The following is a 24,596-nucleotide window of genomic DNA, read 5'->3' as shown; positions in this document are numbered from 1 at the left end:
TGCACCCAAAAAATGGAGAACTTGTAATTACTAGTACTTTTAATATGATTACTTTTTTCCCCCAAGAGAGAGTCTTGCTCTGTCACCCAGGCTGGAGTGCAGTGGTGTGATCATAGCTCACTGAGCCTCAAACTCCTGGGGTCAAAGGATCCTCCTGCTTCAGCCTCCCAGATAGCTAGGACTACAGCCCAACTAATTTTTTTCCTGTTTTTTTTGTAGAGATGGGGTCTCGCTGTGTTGCTCAAGCTGATGCTGAACTCTGGCCTCAAGTGATCCTTCTGCCTCAGCCTCCCAAAGTGCTGAGATTACAGCATGAGACACCATGCCTGACCTTCAATACTACTTCTTAAGGAATCTAGGCCCTTCTAATTTAAAAATTCCTCCCATTTGTTGGAGGAAAATAAAGACAGAATCCTTCAAATATCTTGAAAAACAAGAAATGTATCTTCTCATGCATTATGCTAAAGAAACTGATTAGTAGAAAAAATAAAACTGTGTATTCTTTCCATGATTATCCAAAAAAGGATTAGTAACATACAATAAAAACTTTATTTTAAATAATTTTTAAATTAGATTTTTTTGTAAGCAAAGAAAAAAATACATACTACATTTCGATTATCACTTTAATCTAGAATGTACATTGTTAAAAGTTCACATGGGCTGGATGTGATAGCTCAGGCCTATAATCTCAGCACTTTGGGAGGCTGAGACAGGCAGATACTAGAGCTCACGAGTTTGAGACTAGCTTGAGCAACATAATGAGACCCTGTCTCTACAAAAAATAAAAAAATTAGCTAGCCATTGTGGGTGCGTGCCTCTAGTCCCAGCTACTCGGGTGGGGGGCTGAGGTGGGAGGATGAACTGAGTCCAGGAGGCAGAGGTTGCAGTGAATCGTGATCATGCCACTGCACTCCAGCCTGGGCAACAGAGTGAGACCATGTTTCAAAAAAAAAAAGGAAAGAAAAAATAATTTTAAAAGCCAATTGTGTATATACATATATATACACAAAAGAAAGAAAAACAAACTATATATTTATATATATATAGTTGCCCAGGCTGGAGAGGAGTGCTATCTCTGCTCACTGCAACCTCCGCCTCCCAGGTTCAAGCAATTCTCCTGCCTCAGCCTCCCGAGTAGCTGGGACTACAGGTGCACACCACCATGCCTGGCTAATTTTTGTATTTTCAGTAGAGACGGGGTCTTATCATGTTGGCCAGGCTGGTCTCGAACTCCTGACCTCAGGGGATCCACCAGCCTCAGCCTCCCAGAGTGCTGGGATTATAGGCGTGAGCCACTGTGCCCGGCCACCAACTGTATATTTTTTATGTACACTGTCTGCTCACGTCTTTGCTCATCTTTCTAATGGGTTTTTATTGATTTGTAAGAATACTTTGCATACTATGGAAATTAGCTCTGTTTTATTGTTTCAAACTTTCTTCCCCAGTTTGTCATTTGTACTGTGACTGTAATATTTTGTATCATGCAAAACTATTTACTTTTTATACTATCTACTTTATCAATTTCCTGAAAAATTTCAAAAGAATAGAAAAGTTGAAATAATAATATAGTAAATACCTATATATAGACTCATCATGTGGAAGAAAGCTTCAAAGATTCCCACTTCCTGGTATTCATATCCTTGTGCTAACGCATTTGCTAAATCTCCTTTTCTCTACCTTTATATACACTAACTTTCCATATACATTTGGGTCTATTTATCTCTTTAACAGGTATGTGTCTATTCATAACTCAATAGCAAACTTTTAATTCTCATAACTTTATGTTTTATTATCTGATTGAATTAGATTATTTGCATCACTTTTCTTTTTCAAAACTTTTCATTTTCCACATGGACTTTCCCCTTTTTTTTTTAGAAACAATGTTTATTTTCTTTTTTTGAGATAGAGTCTCGCTCTATCACCTGGGCTAGAGTGCAGTATTGCGATCTCGGCTCACTGCAACCTCCGCCTCCCGGGTTCAAGTAATTCTTATGCCTAAGACTCCCAAGTAGCTGGGATTACAGGCATGTGCCACCATGCCCAGTTAATTTCTATATTTTTAGTAGAGACAGGGTTTCGCCATGTTGCCCAGGCTGGTCTTGAACTCGTGGCCTCAACTGATCGACCTGCCTCAGCCTCCCAAAGTGCTGGGATTATGGGCATGAGCCAGCGAGCCCGACCCAATGTTTATTTTTCATCAACCTTATTTCCATGTTGCTTAAGAGGCTGTGCAAGAACAGCTTAAGATCACTCAGTGGTTGTTTCTACGCATTCAGTGGTCTGAGCAGTGGGGAGCCGCAGACCAGTCTTCTGTGGCAGGCTGAGCACTCCAGTTTTCAGGAGGGAATTGCTAAATAGGCACAGAGGGCACCTGCACACCATCAGACCAGTCTGCAACCTCAGGTTGAGGAGCACCGAACTCAGGAGCCAGAGCAGTCCATTCACCCTAAAATTCCTCCTTGGTCACGGCCTTTATAGCAGCAGGCTGCTCTTCTTTTTCAATCTCTTCTGGAACTCTGTAAAAGTAGAGATCAGGCATGACCTCCCACAGGAAATGATGCCATGCATGCGAACTTCCTGGATTGGCATCCACCACATCAATCCCAGTGAGTGAGCTCCCTTGTTGTTGCATGGGATGGTAGTGTCCACATGGCACAGAGGAAAATCTGTGTGACACAGAGCAATGGTACGTAGTTTAACATAAGATGCCTCTGTGAGAGGCTGGTGATCAGCACTGGGATTAGTCAGCATAAGAAGCTGTGGCTCCTAAAAGGCTGCCTGGATCTGGTTAGTGAAAGTTCCAAGAGTGAAGTAGCCGGCAATTGGAGTGACTCCAGTGGCAGCAGCAAACTTTAGCATGGCCCTCAGACCAGTATTCCTGGATGATATGATACTGACATTGACAGGGTTTTCAACAGCAACAATGGCACAAGCTCCCAGAAGCTTCTCCCAGGTCCTCTTCAGATTTATGATGTAGATGCCGACACTTTTCCTTTTATAGATGTACTGTTCCATCTGGAAGACAAAGCTGGCGCTACCTAAGTGGGATCCTGCTGTAAGGAACTTAAGGACATCCTCTTCCTTCATGTGCAGGACATCGAGGTTCTAGACATTGTGAAAGTTTCCCTTTAAGTTACAATGGGAATCCAGAACAACATCATAAGGACCCTTCTCTGGGTAGTACGGAAAGCCCTCATGGGCTTTAGAATCAGCTCAATTCGGTCCTCCTAGACATCTTATTGGTACTTTATTTTATTTTGTTTTCTTTTTTTTTCCTTAGAGCCTTCAGATGAGACATTTTATTTTTGAGGAAGGGTTTTGCTCTGTTGCCTAGGCTGGAGTACAGTGACAAGATCATAGCCCACTGCAGCCTTTATCTCCTGGGCTCAAGTGATACTCCTGCCTCAGCCTCCCAAGTAGATGGGACTACAGGAATATGCCACCACACCTGGCTAATTTTCATTTTTTGTGGAGATGAGGTCTTGTTATGTTGCCCAGGCTGGTGTCAAACTCCTGAGCTCAAGCGGTCCTCCTGCCTCAGCCTCCCAAAGTGCTGGGATTACAGGAGTGAGCCACCACACATAGCCTGTTGTTTTATATGTGAATGTTATCAAAACTATAGATTAATTTAGGGAAGAACTGATAGCTTTATTTATATCAAATAATTCCTTTCTAAGAATATATATTTCTATTCATCCAAGTCTTACTTCTCTTGGTAGCATGTTAAAATTTTCTTTATACAGATCTTTCACATTTCTTGTACATTTAACCTGTTACTGTACCTTTTTCAATTTAAAAGTAAACGCATTATTTTTCCTACATGCTTTCTAAATGGCTATTGTTTGTATACAGGATAACAATCCTGTATTTAACAATCCTGTATGCAAACAATTTTGCTTCCAGTTACCTTACTAAATTTTCTTATTATTAGTAATGATTTTCTTCCCCAGTTGATTTTCTTGGGATTTACTCATATACAAACATTTCATTTGCAAATAGTGAACATTCTCTTTCTTCCTTTCAAATTTCTTATATCTTTCTGTTGTCTAACTGTATCAGTTAGTACCTCCAAAATGTCAGGTACTAACAGTAAGACTGGACATAATAAGACTGTCTCCAGAATTGTTCCATTAAGCATGAATGTGAAGAAAAAGATAAAATTATTTCATTCATGCAAAACTTATACTTCAAAATGAATCTTGAAAAAGTTCAAATATTTCTTAAAGCATTTCAATACTAATTATTTGGCTTGGTACTCTAAAATTTATAATCCAAATTTTAAAAAAGTAATTAAAAAAATTATTCTTACACTCACAGTTGAAAAGGACTGAATAAAACGAAGGTTAAAAATAAGAATCATGCCAGGCACGGTGGCTCACGCCTGTAATCCTAGCATTTTGGGAGGCCGAGGCACGTGGATTGCCTCAGCTCAGGAGTTCGAGACCAGCCTGGGAAACACGATGAAACCTCCTCTCTACTAAAAATACAAAAAATTAGCCAGGCATGGCAGCGTGCACCTGTAATCCCAGCTACTCGGGAGGCTGAGGCAGGAGAATTTCTAGAACCTGGGAGGCAGAGGTTGCAGTGAGCCGAGATCACGCCACTGCACTCCAGCGTGGGAGACAGAGTGAGACTCCGTCTCTAATAAAAAAAAAAAAAAAAGAAAAAAAAGAAAAATAAGAATCACTTACCTTCCCACTTTTTGGCTGCCAAGCAAGTCTGCAGATTGATTTTGCATTTATCACATCGTTGCATTTTTGTAGCAGTGGCCAACTAACAGCACATGTCTAATTGGTAAAAAAAGAAAATTTCTTTCCTTTATGAAAATTCCCCCCCAAAATATATGCAGAACTGAATATATTTAAAGGTTTCTTCAAATTAATATGTATCTCAGAAAAATGCAACTTAATGCACCTTAATTATAATAATACCTGATATACCTCAACTGCTTTAAGTCCTTCAAAGGTATGAAGAGTACAAATCTTAAATAACTAGAGTACTTTCTGTGCAGAATAAACAAATGATATACTTATTGAATAATCATACACACATACACAAAACCCCAATATGTGAAATTCTTAGAATGACTACAAAAATAAAACTTCAAAGGTCTACTATAAAATGTTAAAGTGTCAAAGTCACTTCTTTTAAATAGCTCAAGAATGAAGGGAAGGAACTGTGGATATTAAGGCATATTTGTGGAGGATATTTCTCTAGTCAATTACATTCATATTCTCTCTAGAAATGCCAAGCCATCTCTGATTGCCTTGGGCAGACTTAACTGTTCCCTCTGTCAATCTGGAGAACACCTTATTTCGTACCTCCTTTAAAACCTTTATTAGGCTGCATTTGAATAAATTGTATATGTGACTCTCCAAATCAAGTGTGACCCATAATTTTTTATCCCCAACCATCTAACCCAAGGCCCAACGCATGGTCATTACGTTGTAAATATAAAATAACTGAATTTATTCCCTTCATTTACAAAACTTAAAAAGTTAAATATAAGATTATCATTCCCCTCGTGATTAGGTAAAAATGCAATTAGTCTTCAACATATTTATTTGGCACTAGAATACTGTGGACTTTGATCACAAAAATAGTATTTAATGGTACCAAAGAAACAAATTCCAAAGAAAAGCAATTATTAATTTGGCCCAGTAATACAACATATAACAATTTATTACAGAAATGGGCAAAAAACTTTAAATTTAAATCGCTGAGTTTACCTGATCTGAAATTTGCCACACTCTGACAGATCCATCACAACTAGCTGATGCCTGCAGGAATAAACAATACATTTCTCTATAGTCATAGCCATAATACTACATGGAAAGTGGTTCAATTAATTAAATCAAAAAGCCCTTTTATCAACAGGGTGAATTTCCTGCTAACTCTCTTACTGAATAAAACAAAGGTTGAAAAGTTAGAGTTAGCAGAAAATTTTTTAGAGAGTTAGTAGGAAATACAATTTTTAAACATATTCAGGAAAAACACAAAAAGAGAAGGAAAAAATAATTACCAGAAAGATGTCCTTAGGATCAAAGGAAAGACTTAAAACAGGGGCATCATGTCCTCGAAATGTTTTCTGTTGGCTGCTATCCAACACATCCACAATTTTGACTAGAAAATCACTAAGAACAAAAAGAGTAACACAAATGAATAAATGCTAACACAAAGGCCTCTCCTAAAAGCTATGATCCAAATATTTTTTTTTCTTTTTTTTTTTTTGAGACAGAGTCTTGCTCTGTCACCCAGGCTGGCGTGTAGTGGTGTGATCTCAACTGCAACCTCCACCTCCCAGGTTCAAGCGATTCTCCTGCCTCAGCCTCCCGAGTAGCTGGGATTACAGGTGTGCACCACCATGCCCAGCTAATTTTTGTATTTTTAGTAGAGATGGGGTTTCACCATGCTGGTCAGGCTGGTCTTGAACTCCCGACCTTGTGATCCGCCCACCTCAGCCTCCCAAAGTGCTGGGATTACAGGCATGAGCCACCATGCCTGTCCAAGTATTTCAAAATCACAAAATCTTTATAGCAACTTATAAAATTTGGCACCCAAATTTAATGGCTTACCTTTTAGTTTTGCTCTATAAATACGATGAAAACACAAGTCAAGATTTCCCATTATGCTAAAATACAAACACTTCCTAAATGGCTTCTTTAGTTACATCTCAAGCTTCTATTATTTGCTAATCTAATTATAGCTACAACCATTTTTAAAAGTACTATACCTTTCACTTCACCTCAGCAATTCAACCAACTATATTATTTTTGCTATGACAAAGAAGCATTAAGAGAAACTCCAAAATATTCTGACTGTACAGTCCAAGTTCTAAGTAAAATAATTTTTTTTTTTTTTTGAGATGGAGTTTCACTCTTGTCGCCCAGGCTGGAATGCAATGGCGTGATCTCAGCTCACTGCAACCTCCGTCTCCCGGGTTCAAGCAATTCTCCTGCCTCAGCCTCCCAAGTAGCCAGGATTATAGGCGCCCGCTACTACGCCCAGCTCATTTTTGTATTTTTAATAGAGATGAGGTTTTACTGTGTTGGCCAGGCTGGTCTGGAACTCCTGACCTCAGGTGATCTGCCCACCTTGGCCTCCCAAAGGGCTGGGATTACAGGCATGAGCCACCATGCCAGCCCTAAAATAATTTTTTTAAATTTTGCATCAAGCTATGCTTTCAGTATCATAAAATAGGCCATCTGCAGAGCAGTATATTTCTTTCCTTTTTTTTTTTTTTTTGAGACAGAGTCTCACTCTGTCGCCTAGGCTGGAGTACAGCGGCACCATCTTGGCTCACTACAACCTCTGCCTTCTGGGTTCAAGTGATTCTCCTGCCTCAGCTTCCCGAGTAGCTGGGATTACAGGCACCCGCCACCACACCCAGCTAATTTTTTGTATTAGTAGAGACGGGGTTTTGCCATGTTGGCCAGGCTGGCCTTGAACTCCTGAGCTCAGGTGATCTGCCCGCCTTGGCCTCCCAAAGTGCTGGGATTACAGGCGTGAGCCACCACACCCGGCCAAAGCAATATATTTCAATTCAAAAAGAAGCCCAAGTTTGTCCTCAAAAATCTTTACTATATAAAAGAATATATGAAGAAACAACAAACAACAAAAAATTAAGTCACAGTCCTGAAAACATTCCCGAAACAAATAAACAAGGCCTTTTGTTCTAACATTATTTCCTTTTCTGATGTCAAAGAGCCTTACCTAGATCCAGCAGCAATTTTAGTACCATCCCCATTAAAGACCACATGGTTTGCATTTGTAGTGAAGCGAGTCACTATACCATCTGGAACTCCTTCAGGAAATGTGTGGACTTGAATAGTATTATTAGAAACTGCAGTGACCAATTTTCCATTCTAAAAGAAAAGTTAAGGTAAGAAACATTAGCAAAACAAATCCAAATGATTGGGAGTCTCTCCATAGTTAAAAATCCGGTAAAAAACAAAAAACCTTAAAAATCTAGTTCATATCAAGAGAAAAATTATCACTAAATGTACAACTTTGCTAGAATGTGCATTAGCAAGAAAAATTTGCTAGCTTTAGAAAAATTCTACCTTCAGCAGCCTATCTTTTAGCCTCTAATTTTTCTTTTACTTCTGGTAAGAAAAATGTTTGAATAGTACTTCTATGGATCCTAAGTGTTATAAAAATGAAGGAGACTCAAGAGAGCTTTTCAGAAAAAACAGAGCTAGTCTCAAAATGAGGAGAAGGCGCCGGGCGCGGTGGCTCATGCTTGTAATCCCAGCACTTTGGGAGGCCGAGGCGGGCGGATCATGAGGTCAGGAGATCGAGACCATCCTGGCTAACATGGTGAAACCCCGTCTCTACTAAAAATACAAAAAATTAGCCGGGCGTGGTGGCGGGCGCCTGTAGTCCCAGCTACTCGGAGAGGCTGAGGCAGGAGAATGGCGTGAACCCGGGAGGCGGATTTTGCAGTAAGCCGAGATTGCGCCACTGCACTCCAGCCTGGGCGACAGAGCGAGACTCCGTCTCAAAAAAAAAAAAATGAGGAGAAGGCATCAGAAGGCATGGCCACAGTAGCCACTGCCCTATGTTTCCACAACAAAATCATTACATGTCTTTTTAGAGTAAAGTCTAAATGCAGAATCCATGCCAGAGACTGCAGTGATATACCTACAAGGCAAGTAATGTTGAGAATTGCCACACCACCAGAACCCAGAAGATAGGAATGGAACATATTCTCCCTCAGAGCCTTGGGAGGAGCCAACCATGACGACACCTTGATTTCAGACTTCCTGCCTTCTGAACTGTGAGATAACTTTCTGTTGTTTTAAGCCACCAAGTTTGTGGCAATTTGTTACAGCAGCCTTAGTAAACTAATATAAGACCATGTTTACTTTTTTCTCCTTTACAGTCTTTTTCATATACAAAGCCAGTACATGCTCTCTGAACAGAAAAAAATGACAATATGAAAGTATTGGGGCTGGGTGTGGTGGTTCACACCTGTAATCTCAGCACTTTGGGAGGCTGCGGCGGGTGGATCACGTGAGGTCAGGAGTTCGAGACCAGCCTAGCCAACGTGGTAAAATCCCATCTCTACTAAAACTACAAAAAAATTAGCCAGGCATGGTGGTGGGCAGCCAGCTGTTTGGGAGGCTGAGGCAGAAGAATCACTTGAACCCGGGAGGCAGCGGTTACAATGAGCTGAGACCGCGCCATTGCACTCCAGCCTAGGCAACAAGAGTGAAACTCCGACTCAAAAAAAAAAAAAAAAGTATCCTGAGCAGAGGCTGAGTTCCTTATTTTATGAATTAATCTCCATTAACATTTTGGGGTTGTCTTCTTAATTTTGTTATATTCGTGTGTGTTTGTGTGTGTGTGTGTATATATATTTATTTACTTTAACAAACATAAGACTATACTATATTAACTGTTCTGAATCTCATTTTTTGACTTATTATAAACTTATTTTCAACTTATTGTAAATATATTTTCTGATGAAAATAGATACCCTACTTTTATAATGGCTGCATAGTATTCCATTATATGGGTATATCAAAATTTATAAAATAACTTCTCAATTGAAAGACTCTTCGATTGTTTCTAACGTTTGCTATTGTTATGAATTGTGCTTTTACTATCCTTTTCCACATAAACTTGAAAATAGCCAGAAATCACTGTGTACATTCTAATTTTAATACACAGTATCCATTTGCTCTAAAAAAAAAAGTTTCTCACTTATATATCCAGCCACTGTGTATGATAATACTTACTTCTCAAAGCCTTCACTATTACTGGGATTAGCAATATTTTTCATCCTTGCCAATCTTATGGGGAAAAAAAATCCAATTTTAAAATTTGCACTTCTTTGCTTACTAGTAAGATTTAGCTTATATTTAATGTATGTTGGTCATTTATGTTTTTTCTTCTGGGAATGCATTTTCCAATTATATATGATCATTTTAAAAAGAATATCTAAACACCATCTTATCTACCTTAAATGCACCTGGGTTTGGAAAAAATATGAATTCTGTGGAAAGATTTTTCTACCTAAACACAATACACTCAAGTTAAAAGTCATCACAAATAAAAAGCTTAGGGGTTTACAGATACTTAATTTCCAAAGTCCTTCTGAATAAGTCTTCTTTCTCCAAGTAACCTACATCTCATTCCCATATTTGCCTTACACAAAACATCAGAAACATATATGAATATATACTGAGAATGTTAATGAAACATTCCCTTTTTCTAGAACAATTCCTTAAGTTATCTGAATCAGTAGGTGTTTTAGTCTGTTCTGTACTGCTATAAGAATACCACAGACTGGGTAATTTATAATGAACAGAAATTTATTGTCTCATGATTCTGAAGGTTGGACACTACAAGATTGAGGGGTTGGCATCTGGCAAGGGTCTTCTTATGCATCATCCCATCTTAGAAGGGTAAAGAGAGGGCGAGAGGGAGAGCAAGAGGATCAAACTCACCCTTTTATGATGAACCCACTCCTGAGATGGTGGCATCAATCCAATCATGAGGCCAGAGCCCTCATGGTCTCATTACTTCTCAGTAGACCCCACCTCCCACCACTGTTAGGTTGGGGATTAAGTTTCCAACACATGCTTTTAGGGGAACACATTGAAACCACAGCAGTGAGCTAAAAACACCACTGAGTTTTCCCTTAAAGGAAAAAAGGGAACATTTAAACCTTTCTTGGAAGTATTATTTTCCTGCATTTATTTTAATTGGTTCACCATTCATGTCCATTAATCACTTTTAATAAACCACTCAGTTTACCTTTAAAATTTTGGGGTGGTCAACTATGGTGGCATGCACCTACAGTCCTAGCTGCCCGGGAGGCTGAACTGGGAGGACTGCTTGAGCCCAGGAGTTCGAGACCAGTCTGAGCAACATGGCAAGATCCCGTTTCAAAAAAAAAAAAAAAAAAAAAAAATTGGTGGGGCAAGTTATGGCATTATCATGCATTTTAAAATATTATTTCATGAGATAAAAAAAGGTATATCTATATTCAAAAATATTTTTCACATCCCATCTCAAAAAAAACTGGTAGGGCAAGTTACGGCATTATCATGCATTTTAAAATATTTCATGAGATAAACAAAGGTATATCTATATTCAAAAAAATGTATATATATACATATTTTGGATATATACATATACATATGTGTACACATATACATATGTGTGCACATATACACACGTGTGCACATATACATATGTGTGCACATATACACATGTGTATATATATACACACACACATATATATATACTTTTTTTTTTTTTGAGATGGAGTCTCGCTCTGTCACCCAGGCTGGAGTGCAGTGGCGCGATCTCGGCTTGCTGCAAGCTCGGCCTCCCGGGTTCACACCATTCTCCTGCCTCAGCCTCCCGAGTAGCTGGGACTACAGGCGCCCGCCACCATGCCCGGCCAATTTTTTGTATTTTCAGTAGAGACGGGGTTTCACCATGTTAGCCAGGATGGTCTCGATCTCCTGACCTCATGATCTGCCCGCCTTGGCCTCCCAAAGTGCTAGGATTACAGGCGTGAGCCACTGCACCCAGCCCGCAAAAGTATTTTTTCACTCAAGCATAAAAATCACATGCCAGTATCATTTCGTATCAATTGATGTAACTGTTTTTACTACCTTCAAAGCACACGAATATGCCTTTTCTCCAACATTAATGAACTTAGGATCATCATCATCCAAGTCTTCCCAAATCCTCACATCACCATCACTTCCACAAGTCACAATAAAACTGTGAAGAAAAGACACAAATTAAAGTCATCGGGCATGGTGTCTCATACCTATAATGCTAGCACTTTGGGAATACAAGGTGGGAGGATTGCTTGAGGCCAGGAGTTCCAGACTAGCCTGGATAATACAGAGAGACCTAGTCTCTACAAAAAATTAAAAAATTAGCCAGGCATGGTTATGTGTACCTGTAGTACCAGCTACTTGGGAGGCTGCAGTGGGAAAATCACTTGAGCCTGGGAGGTCAAGGCTGCAGTGAGCCATGATGGCACCACTGCACTCCAGCCTGGGCAACAGAGCAAGACTCTATCTCAAGGAAAAAAAAAAAGTCACCTAGTTTCATACACATTAGTTTTGTGGAATGCTACCTCTATATTTACCACTTTTTCATAAAATGAAGACATTAGCCAGTATCTTTTTCTCATTTTATACACATAAACCTTAAAAATAAAGTGCTAATTTCCTTCTATAAAATAAAAGATGAGTTTAATACTCTAGTTCTTCTTTGGCATAAAATTATAAAATTTTGAGGCAGGGTCTCATTCTGTTGCCTAGGCAGTAGCATGATTATAGCTCTCTACACCCTCTGCCTCCCTGGCTCAAGTGATCAACCCACTTCAGCTCCCCAGGTAGCTGGGACTACAGGCGCATGCCACCATGCCTGGCTAATTTGTTTATGTTTTGTAGAGACAGGGTCTCCCTACATTGCCCAGGCTGGTCTTGAGCTCCTGGGCTCAAGGGATCTGCCTGCCTTGGCCTCCCAAAGTCAAGGAATTACAGACATGAGTCACCATGCTTGGCCAGCATAAAATTATTTATTTGTACGAATGTAAGAAAGATGGGTATATAATCTGCAACAATAGGGACCGTATCTTCCTTGCCCACCATTGTATCCCTAGCACCAAACAGTCTCTGACAGAAACCTTAATAAATGTTTGTTGAATTAATAAATGAATAGATGTGTGAGCTCAACTATCCAAACGTGTTTCAAATAGCCATCTGTATCTATCATAACTTGTTTTAAACTTCTCATCTTCCAAACGCTTTTACTCATTTAGTATGTGCCCTATCTACACACATACAAAAAAACAAATAAAAACACAAAATATAATTAGAAAAATAACATATAATAAATAGCAAAAAAAATCTATATAAAGAGCTGTGGATGTTCAAAAGAAAAAGATTAATTCTCACCTGGGAAAATCAAAAAGGTTCATAAGAAAGATGGTATTTACACTGGGAAGTCAAAGAACAAGTAGGACTAGATATGCTAAGACTGGTGACAAGGGCAGTTCCAGAGAAAACCACATGAACCAAGATATAGTTAATATAGCACGGGGGAGTTTACCTGGAGCAGACAAGCCAGGAAAGGAAAAGGAAAATGAAGTCTAGGTCACCTATTTAGAATAACTTAATGCCAGAGTAAGGTCGTTAGGCTCCCTTCTACAGGGAGTAGATAGGAGGACCACAAGTCTCAGTTTGCCTGGGATACTCCTGGTTTATGTGTCCAATTGGCCTGGCATTTGTCCAGGAATTTTCACTTTAAAACATATTAGTATTAGTTGCATCAAAATTGGCTAGGGTGGAGCCTGACCAACATGACAAAACCCCGACTCTACTAAAAATACAAACATTAGTCAGACATGGTGGTGTGCACACCTGTAATCCCAGCTACTCCAGAGGCTGAGGCATGAGAATCGTTTGAACCCAGGAAGCAGAGGATGCAGTGAGCCGAGATCGCACTACTGTAGCCTGGGAAACAGAGCACGACACTGTCTCCAAAAAAAAAAAAAAAAGGCTAGGGTGGGTTTGGCAGACCTCTTCTTTGTACTTCCAGCTTCTGCCATGGTCTCATTTAGTAATGTAACACACATAACACATGGTTAAATCTGTAAAATGACTAGTGATAAGCTATCTCCCCTTTTCCTACCCTTTCCTGATGCAGTGTAACTAACAAATCCTTTCGGGGACAACATGTGAGGCATTCAATAAAAAACTGAATGGATTCAGGCATAAGACCCTAGGGATAGCTACTTCTTTCAGTCCCAATGGTGATGAGAGAAGTATTTCACGTTTTTGTTCTGATGGAATTTTTTTTTTTTTTTTGAGACAGTCTCACTCTGTCGCCCAGGCTGAAGTGCAGTAGTACTATCACAGCTCACTGCAACCTCTGCCCCCTGGGTTCAAGTGATTCTCCTGCCTCAGCCTCCCAAGTAGCTGGAACTGCAGGTGTGCGTCACCACACCCAGCTAATCTTTGTATTTTTAGTAGAGACAGGGTTTCACCATGTCGGACAGGCTGGTCTCGAACTCCTGACCTCAGGTGATCCACCCATCTCGGCTTCTCAAAGTGCTGGCATTATAGGCATGAGCCACCACACCCAGCCCCGATGGGCTTCTTGGTGTATCAGCAGATGCACTGGAGGAGATGTACAAAGTTACAGGTGCCAGTTGGTGGGACCAATGGAAAATTATAGTGGAATTAATAAGAAACAAAGGCAGAAAATAGAGTTAAGCAGTCTTCTAAAGAGCTTTTAGAGCAGTCTGAATGTTTTTCTAAATGGTTTTGTCCTTCATTGTATCAAATAACTAACTACATATTAATTTTATTGATTGCTATGCTTTTTAAATTTTGGGAAAAAAATAAAAACCAATACAACCCTTTCAGTGGCAATGAGCTAAAAAAGTGTATCACGTACATATTTAATAAAAGATTAAATACTAAATTTCTTCTTCTCAGGAAAGTTGATAATGAAAATATAGTTTGAATAAAATGTTAGTTGACATTTACCACGGGGCTATAGTGATACTACAGTGATAACACCAACCACAGGAAAATTAGAAGAGAAAAAAGTCCCGAAGAAGCATCAGTTACCTATTCAAGTTAGTTATCTTGAGAAGGCTGCCTAAAAACTGTGATTCTACTCCTGCAGAAGGTAAGTTTATATCTTGTGAAGCATGATTCTTCCTAAGAACTCAGTGCTCTCCAAAACAACTTTCTGAGATGATGAAAATGGTCTATACCTGGTACTGAGCAATTGAAATGTGGCTAATGTGACAGACGAACTGACTTTTTAATGAAGTTAACCTTAACTGATTTAAATCTACATAACTGCATGTGGCTAGTAGCTACTGTATTGGACAGTGCAGCATTAAAAGAAATGACAATTGTTCTAAAATAATTTTGTTCATTTTTCATTCCAAGTTTTCTGGTGCAAGCATAAAAAGCGAAGTGACTGTTAATGGGTTATCTCCATTATCAAAAGAACTTTCAGATGAAATCAGGTGTGTTCAGGGTGGTATGGCCATAGACAGCAAAAGAACTTTCAAACAGTTAAAAGTATTATATCAATGTCATCAGGAGTTTTAAATAGAAAATCACCCATATTAATTCCAATAATAGTTTAGTTTACTCTTCAGTTCATGGAAACAAAGTAAATTTTCTGGAAGTTCATTCTGCCGAAAGTGAAATATCTGACGTCATTGGGGATTCTACCTAAATTTATTTGAAAAGTTTAACATTAATAATAAAATTCTTAATTTTTACAGTAATACAAATACAAATTTTGGCAGGAAATAGAGTTAAGAAGTCCTGTGAAAGAAGTGCTTTTAGAGTAGTCTAAACATTCTTCTAAATGGTTTTATCCTTTATTGAATCAAATAACTACATATTAATTTTGTTTTCTACAGTGCTGTAGGAAAAATCAATATTTTTTTTTCTTTTTGAAACAGGGTCTTGCTCTGTTGCCCAGGCTGGAGTGCAGTGGCACCATCTCAGGTCACTGCAACCTCCACTTTCCAGGTTCAAGTGATTCTCCTGCCTCAGCCTCCCAAGTAGCTAGTATTACAGGCACACGCCACCCACACCTGGCTAAATTTTGTATTTTCAGTAGAGATGGGGTTTCACCATGTTGGCCAGGCTGGTCTCGAACTCCTGACCTCAAGTGATACGCCTACCTCAGCCTTCCAAAGTGCTGGAATTACAGACGTAAGCCTGCACCCGGCCAGAAAAATCAATGTTCTTACTATATTAGGAAATCTGTGAAACACAAAAGTACTTGAATTTGGAATTACAATTCATGATTCTATCCAAATGAGCTGCAAGATAACATACCAACAAAAAAGAAGCCATACTCGTCAAATTTTCAGATTTTATTTATATCTAGAATTGCTGAACCACAGAATTTTTGAAAAAAACATGTTTTGTTTCTGTTTTTGTTGCCCAGGCTGGAGTGCAGTGGCCCTACCATGGCTCACTGCAGCCTTAACCTCCTGGGCTCAAGCAATCCTCCCACCTCAGCAGCACACAAACCAATGTTAATTAAATACACAAAAAATACTAGCATTGCAGGACATACTTTCTCCCTCTGCTTGGAGTGATTAGGTTTTTAAAATCTTTAAGCCTTTGAAGGGCGACCCTGTAAAACAACCTAAGTGTCCTACTGTAATAATGGTATTATTGTTATTAGAAACAAGTCCTCTAAATCTTAGTTGCATTTAGTTGAAAACAGACATCTTTAATCAAAGCATTAAACTTAAGCTTTTGAAGCTTTTAGTGAAATGCAATTCATGAAAACAAAACTTATGCACAGGAAGACACTGAAATTTATCCCTACAAAAGCAATTAAGAATTGAACAAATTGTACATGAAAAGCTGAAATGGTGAATGATTTCATTTTAAAATTCTGTAACTGTACTTTGGAATATCTTGACTTGTGAGAAGAATCTTTTGATAGAACTCCTATTTTAAATTGTATAAATTTATGTTCTATGCCAGAATGAAATAAAAGAGTAGGCTTAAAATCTGTGAAACATCCAAAAGAATCATCGACAACTTGATGAATTTTGTCCTTAAAAACAGTGAAGACCCTATTATTGAAGAAGGGTATCCTGAAAGGAGATAAAAAGACAGAACCTATAAAAATACTGAGGCTGCAGTATTTACCCATTTCAATTAAAACAAATTCTTAAAAATTATGACTCTCCCAGCTAGTAGAATTTGCTCTGAGCCTGCCAAGTACCTTAGAACCTAATATTTTTCTCATTAAAAAATGTTATAGTCTAGGCCAGGCATGGTGGCTCACACCTGTAATCCCAGCACTTTGGGAGGCTGAAACTGGCGGATCACCTGAGGTCGGAATTCGAGACCAGCCTGACCAACAACGGAGAAACCCCATCTCTACTAAAGATACTAAATTATCCAGGTGTGATAGTGCATGCCTGTAATCTCAGCTACTTGGGAGGCTGAGGCAGGAGAATCGCTTGAACCCGGGAGGCAGAGGTTGCAGTGGGCCAAGATGGTACCACTGCACTCCAGCCTGGGCAACAAGAGTGAAACTCTGACTCAAAAAAAACAAAAAAAAAAAAAAGAAAAGAAAAAAGAATTGAAGATCTAACTTCAAATTTATTCAGCATAAAATGCAACTCTAAACAAGGCTACAGCTAATTTTATGAGAAAAATTAAAATAACACCATATTAAAAATTTATTTTTCAGAAAAATATCAGCAATACCATGGGACAGACAGGCTAAGAAACTGATTAAAGCACATAAATACGTACTAGAAATGATCATCCTACATATGTTAACATTTAGATCATATGTTTAATGTTTGGATAATCAATGTAAATAAATACTTTTATTTTTTTCTTGGGTAAACTGGGTAAGTTAATTTACATATTCCTAGAAAATTATACCTTTGTTTCAAATTTTCAAAACTACTGGCATAAAGGTGTCAATGTATTCACATATTTTGAAGCCTTTATTGTACCTTTTTTATCTCTAATATTATTTTATTTGTGCCTTCTCTTTTTTGATTCACGACTCTTGCTAAAGCTTTGTTCTACTAGGTTCTACACCCAAGAAACCAGATTTTAGTTTTAAGATGTATGAGATTTACTTTAAAATAATAAAGAGTAAGGCTGGGTGTGGTGGCTCATGCCTGTAAACCCAGCACTTTGGGAGGCCAAGACCGGTGGATCAATTGAGGTCAGGAGTTCAAGACCAGCCTGATCAACATGACGAAACCCCGTCTCTACTAAAAATACAAAAATTAGCCAGCTGTCGTGTAGGGCATCTGTGATCCCAGCTACTTGGGAGGCTGAGCAGTGAGAACCGCTTGAACCCAGGAGGCGGATGTTACAGTGAGCCAAGATCATGCCATTGCACTCCAGCCTGGGCAACAGAGCTAGACTCCATCTCAAAAAAAAGAAATCCGCTATCCGCTATCACTGTCTGGGCATGAAGATTAATTATATCAAGACTTCATCCGCTTTATGACATAACCTCAAGGAGTCAATGATTACCAATGCATTTCTTACTACCTCAACTCTATCCTGACAGCAACATTCCTTCCCTAATCTGACCACCTCTCCTTGACCCTTGAGTCTCATGAGGTTCATGGTGAGGCAGCAAAATCTCTATATACTCAGCTTTCTTTCTGGTCATTCTTCTGGGGTCACTGCTTCCTCTTCAGCCCTCTTAAGTAGTGACTGATTTCTTTCTATACCCCTCTGGTACTAGAGACAAAATCAAAACCATGTAGTGTCAACCTCACTAATTCAAATTCCTCCCCTTCCATTATCTTGAATCCACTTCAAGGTTTTCCTTCTTATCACTCCATAAAACTTGCCAATGGCCTCCACATTGCTAATCTAATGGTGAATTCTCAGTCTTCAACCTGACCCACCAGGAGCATTTGACAGAGTCTATTATTTCCTGTTCCTCAAACACTTCATTTGGCTTCTAAACATCCTTCTTGTCTTTCAGTTCTCTACTTTTCCAGCTACTCTTTCTTAGTCTCCTTAGCTGGATCCTCTTTAACTTCATCTCTAAATATTTTGGAGTACCCTTGAACCTCTTCTCTTACCTATATTTACTCCTTCCCTAGGTGACTTCATCCAAGTTCACAGTAATAAATACTATGTTTATAAGGACAATTCTCACATTTATATTCGTAGCCAGAACCTCAATCCTGAACTCTGGAAGGTATCAGCTAAAGATGTAAAGGTGACTCTTGAACAACATGGGCGTTATGGATTCCAACCCTAAACAGTCAAAAATCCACATATAAGTTTTGATTATCCTAAAACTTTACTAATAGCCTACTGTTGAGTAGAAGCCTTACTGATAACATAAACAATTAACACATTTTGTGTATGTATTATATACTGTATCTGTACAATAGAGTAATATAGAGAAGAAATATATCAGGAAAATCATAAAGAGGAGAAAACATATTTACTATTCATTAAGTGAAAGTAGATAATCATAAAGGTCTTCATCCTTATCGTCTTCACATTGAGAAGTCTGACGGGGAACAGGAAGAGGAGTTGGTCTTACTGTCTCAGAGGTGGAAGAGGGGGAGGAAGTAGAGGAGGCAGGCGAGGCAGGCATACTTGGTGTGATTTTATAAAAACACATCATAATTTCCGTCTGACTCTTTTCCTTTTTAATTTCTCTAAAAATGTTTCTACACAGTACCAATCCTTCTTCCACCATTTCCTTTAGTTTCAGTGCTCATAACATAGAAAAGTCTACTTTGTAAAATAAGTCAAAAGCAGTCTTGAATAATCAGAACCCTTCTGCCAGATTGCTTAAAGTCAATTTGTTTTCTGGCACTGCTTCTTCTACATCTTCTTCTTGGCAGTAGTTTGGAAGCACTCATTTCTATCAAATTGTCTTCTTCTAACTCTTCGGTTTAGTGTCTATTAGCTTTTCTTTTTTTTTTTTTTTTTTTGGAGACAGAGTTTTGCTTTATTGGCCAGCCTGGAATGTGCAGCGGCACAATCTCGGCTCACTGCAACCTCCACCTCCCGAGAGAAGGTGGCGTGTGGGATTAGAGGTGTGTGCCACCATACCCAGCCAATTTTTTATGTTTTTGGTAGAGACTGGGGTCCCATCACGTTGGCCAGGCTGGTCTCAAACTCCTGACCTCAAGTGATCCATCTGCCTGGGCCTCCCAAAGTGCTGGGATTACAGGTGTGAGCCACCACGCCCAGCCATGTCTGCTACCTCTTGAATGTCTCCAAGGACTATATCTTGAAATTACTTCGCTCCCTATCTTTTTTGCCATACCCACAATCTCCTTCATGATTTCCTTGACTGGCTCTGCTATCAATCTTAAGTCATGCACAACGTCTGGACACAGTTTTCTCCAGCAGGAATTTATTGTTTCGGGCTTGATGGCCTTCAGAGCTTTTTCTATAACAATGATGGCATCTTCAATGGTATAATCCTTCCAGACTTTTAGGATGTTCTCTCTACTGGGGTTCTCTTCCATAGCAATGACAATCCTTTCCATAGATTAGCTTATGTAATGAGCCTGTAAAGGTCTGTATGAACTCCTAATCTAGAGGTTGAATTCGAGACATTGGGTTTGGGGGCAAGTACACCACTTTGACATGTTCAATATTGAACTTATAGGGTTCTGGGTGGCCACGGGCATTGCCCAACATTAAAAGAATTTTAAAGGCAGTCCCTTACTAGCAAGGTACTTTCTGACTTCAGGCACAAAGCATCAGTGAAACCAATCCAGAAAAAAATGTTCTCATTGTCTAGGTCTTTTTGTTATACAACTAAGAGACTGGTGTTTATCTTTTCCCTTCAAGGCCTGGGAGTTAGTAACTTTATAAATAATAGCAGTTCTGATCATAAATCTGATTGTATTTGCACCAAACATTAGCCTTCCTGCCTTAAATATTGGTGCTCACTTCCCTTCCTTACTAATAAATGTCCTTTGTGGCATTTTAACCCCCACAGAATAGGGCACTTTAGTCTACATTAAAAACCTGTTCACCAGCCTGGCCAACATGGCAAAACCCCATCTCTACTAAAAATATAAAAATTAGCTGGGTGTGGTGGTGCATGCCTGTAATCCCAGCTACTCAGGAGGTTGAGGTAGAAGAATTGCTTGAACCCAGGAGGCGGAGGTTGCAGTGAGCCAAGAAGGCGCCACTGCACTCCAGCTGGGAAGACAGAGCCAGACTCCATCTCAAAAAAACAAAACAAACAAACAAAAAACCTGTTCAGGCAGATGTCCTTTCTCCTCAATGATTTTCTTAATAGTGTCTGGGAATCTGTCTGCTGTCTGTTGGTCAGCAGAAGCTGATTCTACTGCCATCTTGACCTTTTCTTTCTCTTTTTCTGTTTTTTTTTTTTTTTTTTTTTGGAGACAGAGTTTCGCTCTTGATCCCCAGGCTGGAGTGCAATGGCATAATCTTGGCTCACTGCAATCTCCACCTCGCGGGTTCAAGTGATTCTCCTGCCTCAGCCTCCTGAGTAGCTGGGATTACAGGTGCCTGCCACTGTGCCTGGCTAATTTTTTGCATTTTTAGTAGAGACAGGGTTTCACGCCGGGCGCGGTGGCTCACGCTTGTAATCCCAGCACTTTGGGAGGCCAAGGCGGGCGGATCACGAGGTCAGGAGATCGAGACCACGGTGAAACCCCGTCTCTACTACAAATACAAAAAAATTAGCCGGGCGTGGTGGCGGGCGCCTGTAGTCCCAGCTACTCGGAGAGGCTGAGGCAGGAGAATGGTGTGAATCCGGGAGGCGGAGCTTGCAGTGAGCCGAGATCGCGCCACTGCACTCCAGCCTGGGCGACAGAGCGAGACTCCGTCTCAAAAAAAAAAAAAAAAAAAAAAAAAAAAGAGACAGGGTTTCACCATGTTGGACATGCTCTGACCTCAGGTGATCCACCCACCTTGGCCTCCCAAAATGCTGGGATTACAGGCGTGAGCCATCACACCCGGCCATCTTCACATTTTCTAAGCCAAATCTCTTTCTGATATTATCAAACTATCCTCTGCTGGTATTAAACTTTCCAGCTTTAGATCCTTCACCTTCCTTTCACTTTGAGTTGTCAGATAATGACTTCACTTTTTCTGGAACCACATTAGAGTCTATAGCTATGCCTTTCTATTGCAATCCTATACCCACATAAAAGCTGCGTTTTCAATACAAGACCAAGTTATTTCACAAAAAGTGCAAGGTTTTCATGCCTGCTGGCATAGCTGCAGTAACAGTGTCTCAAATTTCCTTTTCACAGTGGTCCTTACACTGGATTCATTTATCTTGAAATAGTGAGCAACCGCAGCTGCAGACCTCAATCTACAGTACATATCAGGCAATTCAACTATCTCTCTTAATGTCATGACTTTTGTCTGCTTCTTAGGAGTATGTCCAGCATCACTAGTGGCACTTCATATGATTCCCATGGTGTTATTCAACGTTTACGGTATTGGACTAAACATGATGAAAAATATATGAGAACCACCAGAGATGTCTTTTTACTGGGATAGGCAATTTACTGGAGAGACAAACTGCTCATGAGCATCATACAGTATTTTAAGCAGATACAACCTCATACAGTGTTTTAAGCAGATACAACACTTAAGCTTACCAAAATAGCAACAGGAGGTGGCTATGAAATTATTACAGTAATACAGTATATACTACAGTTAATTTTATGTAGTGATGATTTAACACTGCATCTTTATGTTTGTTTATATTTCTCTTGACTGCGGATGGTCTGGAAATGTTTGTGTGCGTAAGTTTTTGTACATTTTAACTTTTTATAATAGATTTCTGTATATTTTATGGTAGTAAATGATAAAATACACTAGTATCTACATATATTTTATGCACTCATGACATACTTTTTCTTAATTTTTCCATATTTCTAGGCTACATGGTTCGTCTGCTAGTTTTTTCAAATTGTTAGCAACTGCCAAAAATTTTCTAATATGTGTATTGAAAAAAATCCATGTATAAGTAGACATACACAGTTCAAATTCATGTCAAGGGTCAATTGTATATTTCTATCTCTAGCTCACATTTTTCTCTGAGCTTGAGACCCATTTATCCAACTGTCTACTTTATCCTTCTAGTTGAATATCTCAAAGAAATCCTACAATAATCACATCCAAGCGCAAACTCAATCTCTACCCACAGCTTTACCTCCGAAATATGCCCTTCTTCAAGTGTTCCTGTTATTTACAAGTGGAAGCATCACTTTCTCAACTGTAACATCCAGAAATGTAGACGTTATCCCTGTCGTCTCTTTCTCCATCCTTAATATCTGATGCATCCTGTTGACTTTATCTTTTTAACTATTTCCTGAATGCATCCTCTTTTCTACACACCCATGTTTACTCTAGTCCAAGCTTCTATCACACTTACCCAAACTAATACAGGTATCTTCTAACAGTCTTTCTGCATCCATGAGTGCTCCTTTTCCAATTCATCCTCCATGCATTTTCTCAAAAACAAATCTGATCACATCTCTCTGCTTTAAGCCTTTAATACCTTCTCAGTGCTTTTAGGATAAAACGAGATTCCTTAATAAAGTCCAGAAGGTCTTGGATAGGACATCCATTGCCTAACTTCACAGATTCATCTCTCACTAAACTCTGCATCACTCTCCACATTTTAGCAAGGCTAGTTTTCTTTCAGTTCTTTGAGCATACCATGATCGCTGGCCCCGTTGGGTCTTTACACACAGTATTGCCTCTGCTTACTATGCCAACATCACCACCCCACCGCCACCACCACTCATCTCTTTATACTGCCTAATGCCTGCTCCGTCTTCAGATGGCGTCTCAAGAAACACTTCTTCAAAGAAGCCTTCCCTGACTCCTTTAACTAGATGAGCTTCCCCTCATACATGTTTATGACTGCACATATTACTATTTCTAAATACACATTTATTTTTGTGATTAATTTGTGTTCAATGCCTGTCAATCCAAAAAAGACCTTAAGCTCAACGGAGGAAAAGACTGTGTCTGGTTCGCTCTATTCTATCTCTAGTCTCCAGCAAAAGAGACACACCGATATTTTTTCAATGAATCAATCAACATAGGAGCGACAGGGGAAGCCGTGCAATCAAGAAGTAGTGCATAAGAATGGGACTTGGAAAGATAAAAGGGACCAGAATAACCCTAGGAAAATATTATAGTCTAGGAATCAAACAGAGGAAAAAAATTTTTTAAGCCGTCAAAAAGTTAAAAAAAAAATAAGCAAAAAAGGAAATAGCATCACTAAAGCCATGGAAGGATACCATTCCAAACAGAACGGGCCACCGAATTTGACAAGTAGGCAGTATCTAGTGATCTGACAAAATTAATAATGTAAGACGCAGGGAAGGGGAAAATACATGGGGAGAAGCTCGCATCTTTCCAACTTCTCTGGAAGTACGATTATAAGTTTGTCGATATACTAAAACTACCATGACGGCCCGAATCAAACAATAAATCTAAAGAAATATGTGTGCCATTTTAGATTTCAACATTATTCCTCTCTATCCGCATGAGTCATTTTCAGCTGACTGCATATATAATGTTTAAGGATAAATGTTTTAACATTTGCACCTGAAACGTTCTGTTTCTCAAAGAACCTTACCTCCCAGAATCATCAAAACAGACCTCCGTGTGTCCCTCTGTATGCCCATATCTCATTGGCTTCCGTGTGGCAGGCATCTTTTCCTTTACCTACCTGAAAATGTTTTATAAAAGCCAGTCTTATTATTTCAAAAGACAGAAAAGCAGCGAGGCTAGGGATAGGAAGAGAGCTTAGTCTCCTCTAGGGCCCGTTCTCCGCAGCCCGGTTTCCCCCACCCGAGTGACACCAGCAGGATAAGGCAGAGGGTCTGTCAGACAATAAGCCGGAAAACGAACACGCATCTCCTTGGTGGGCGCAGGCAGCCAGAGTGGGGACTCACCCGGGTGACCGAGCCTCCGCGACTGAGGCTCCACAACAGCAGCTTCCCGCGCTTCGGCTCGCTCACCACACTGCGCCTGCGCCGACCCGCCCACGCCTAGCGCAGGTCCCGACAGAGGTCGCCGGGTGGTGGCGTCAGC

At 39.6% G+C, this 24,596-nt stretch overlaps 1 protein-coding gene across 4 annotated transcripts in view; it reads right to left on the bottom strand.

Annotated features, from left to right (window-relative positions):
• Nucleotides 1-24,554, bottom strand: part of WDHD1 (WD repeat and HMG-box DNA binding protein 1) — an 88,584-nt gene extending 64,030 nt beyond the window's left edge. For 3 of the 4 annotated variants that reach the window (XM_032134924.2, XM_058429803.1, XM_058429802.1), the window contains exons 1-7: nucleotides 24,458-24,554; nucleotides 24,139-24,231; nucleotides 11,634-11,745; nucleotides 7,714-7,865; nucleotides 6,023-6,134; nucleotides 5,730-5,780; nucleotides 4,692-4,787 (exon numbers count right to left, since the gene is read on the bottom strand). In XM_032134924.2, coding sequence (XP_031990815.1) covers nucleotides 4,692-4,787; nucleotides 5,730-5,780; nucleotides 6,023-6,134; nucleotides 7,714-7,865; nucleotides 11,634-11,745; nucleotides 24,139-24,215 — 600 coding nt within the window. In that variant the 5' untranslated portion in view covers nucleotides 24,216-24,231; nucleotides 24,458-24,554. The remainder of the gene's footprint in view (nucleotides 1-4,691; nucleotides 4,788-5,729; nucleotides 5,781-6,022; nucleotides 6,135-7,713; nucleotides 7,866-11,633; nucleotides 11,746-24,138; nucleotides 24,232-24,457) is intronic. The other variant, XM_032134925.2, reaches the window with a different exon arrangement.
• Nucleotides 24,555-24,596: the final 42 nt, after the last annotated feature.

This window comes from Hylobates moloch, unplaced genomic scaffold, assembly GCF_009828535.3.
Source record: "Hylobates moloch isolate HMO894 unplaced genomic scaffold, HMol_V3 SCAFFOLD_16, whole genome shotgun sequence".
Lineage (NCBI taxonomy): Eukaryota > Metazoa > Chordata > Mammalia > Primates > Hylobatidae > Hylobates > Hylobates moloch.
Note: the sequence above shows the minus strand (reverse complement) of the source record. Positions and strands in the feature narration are given on the sequence as shown.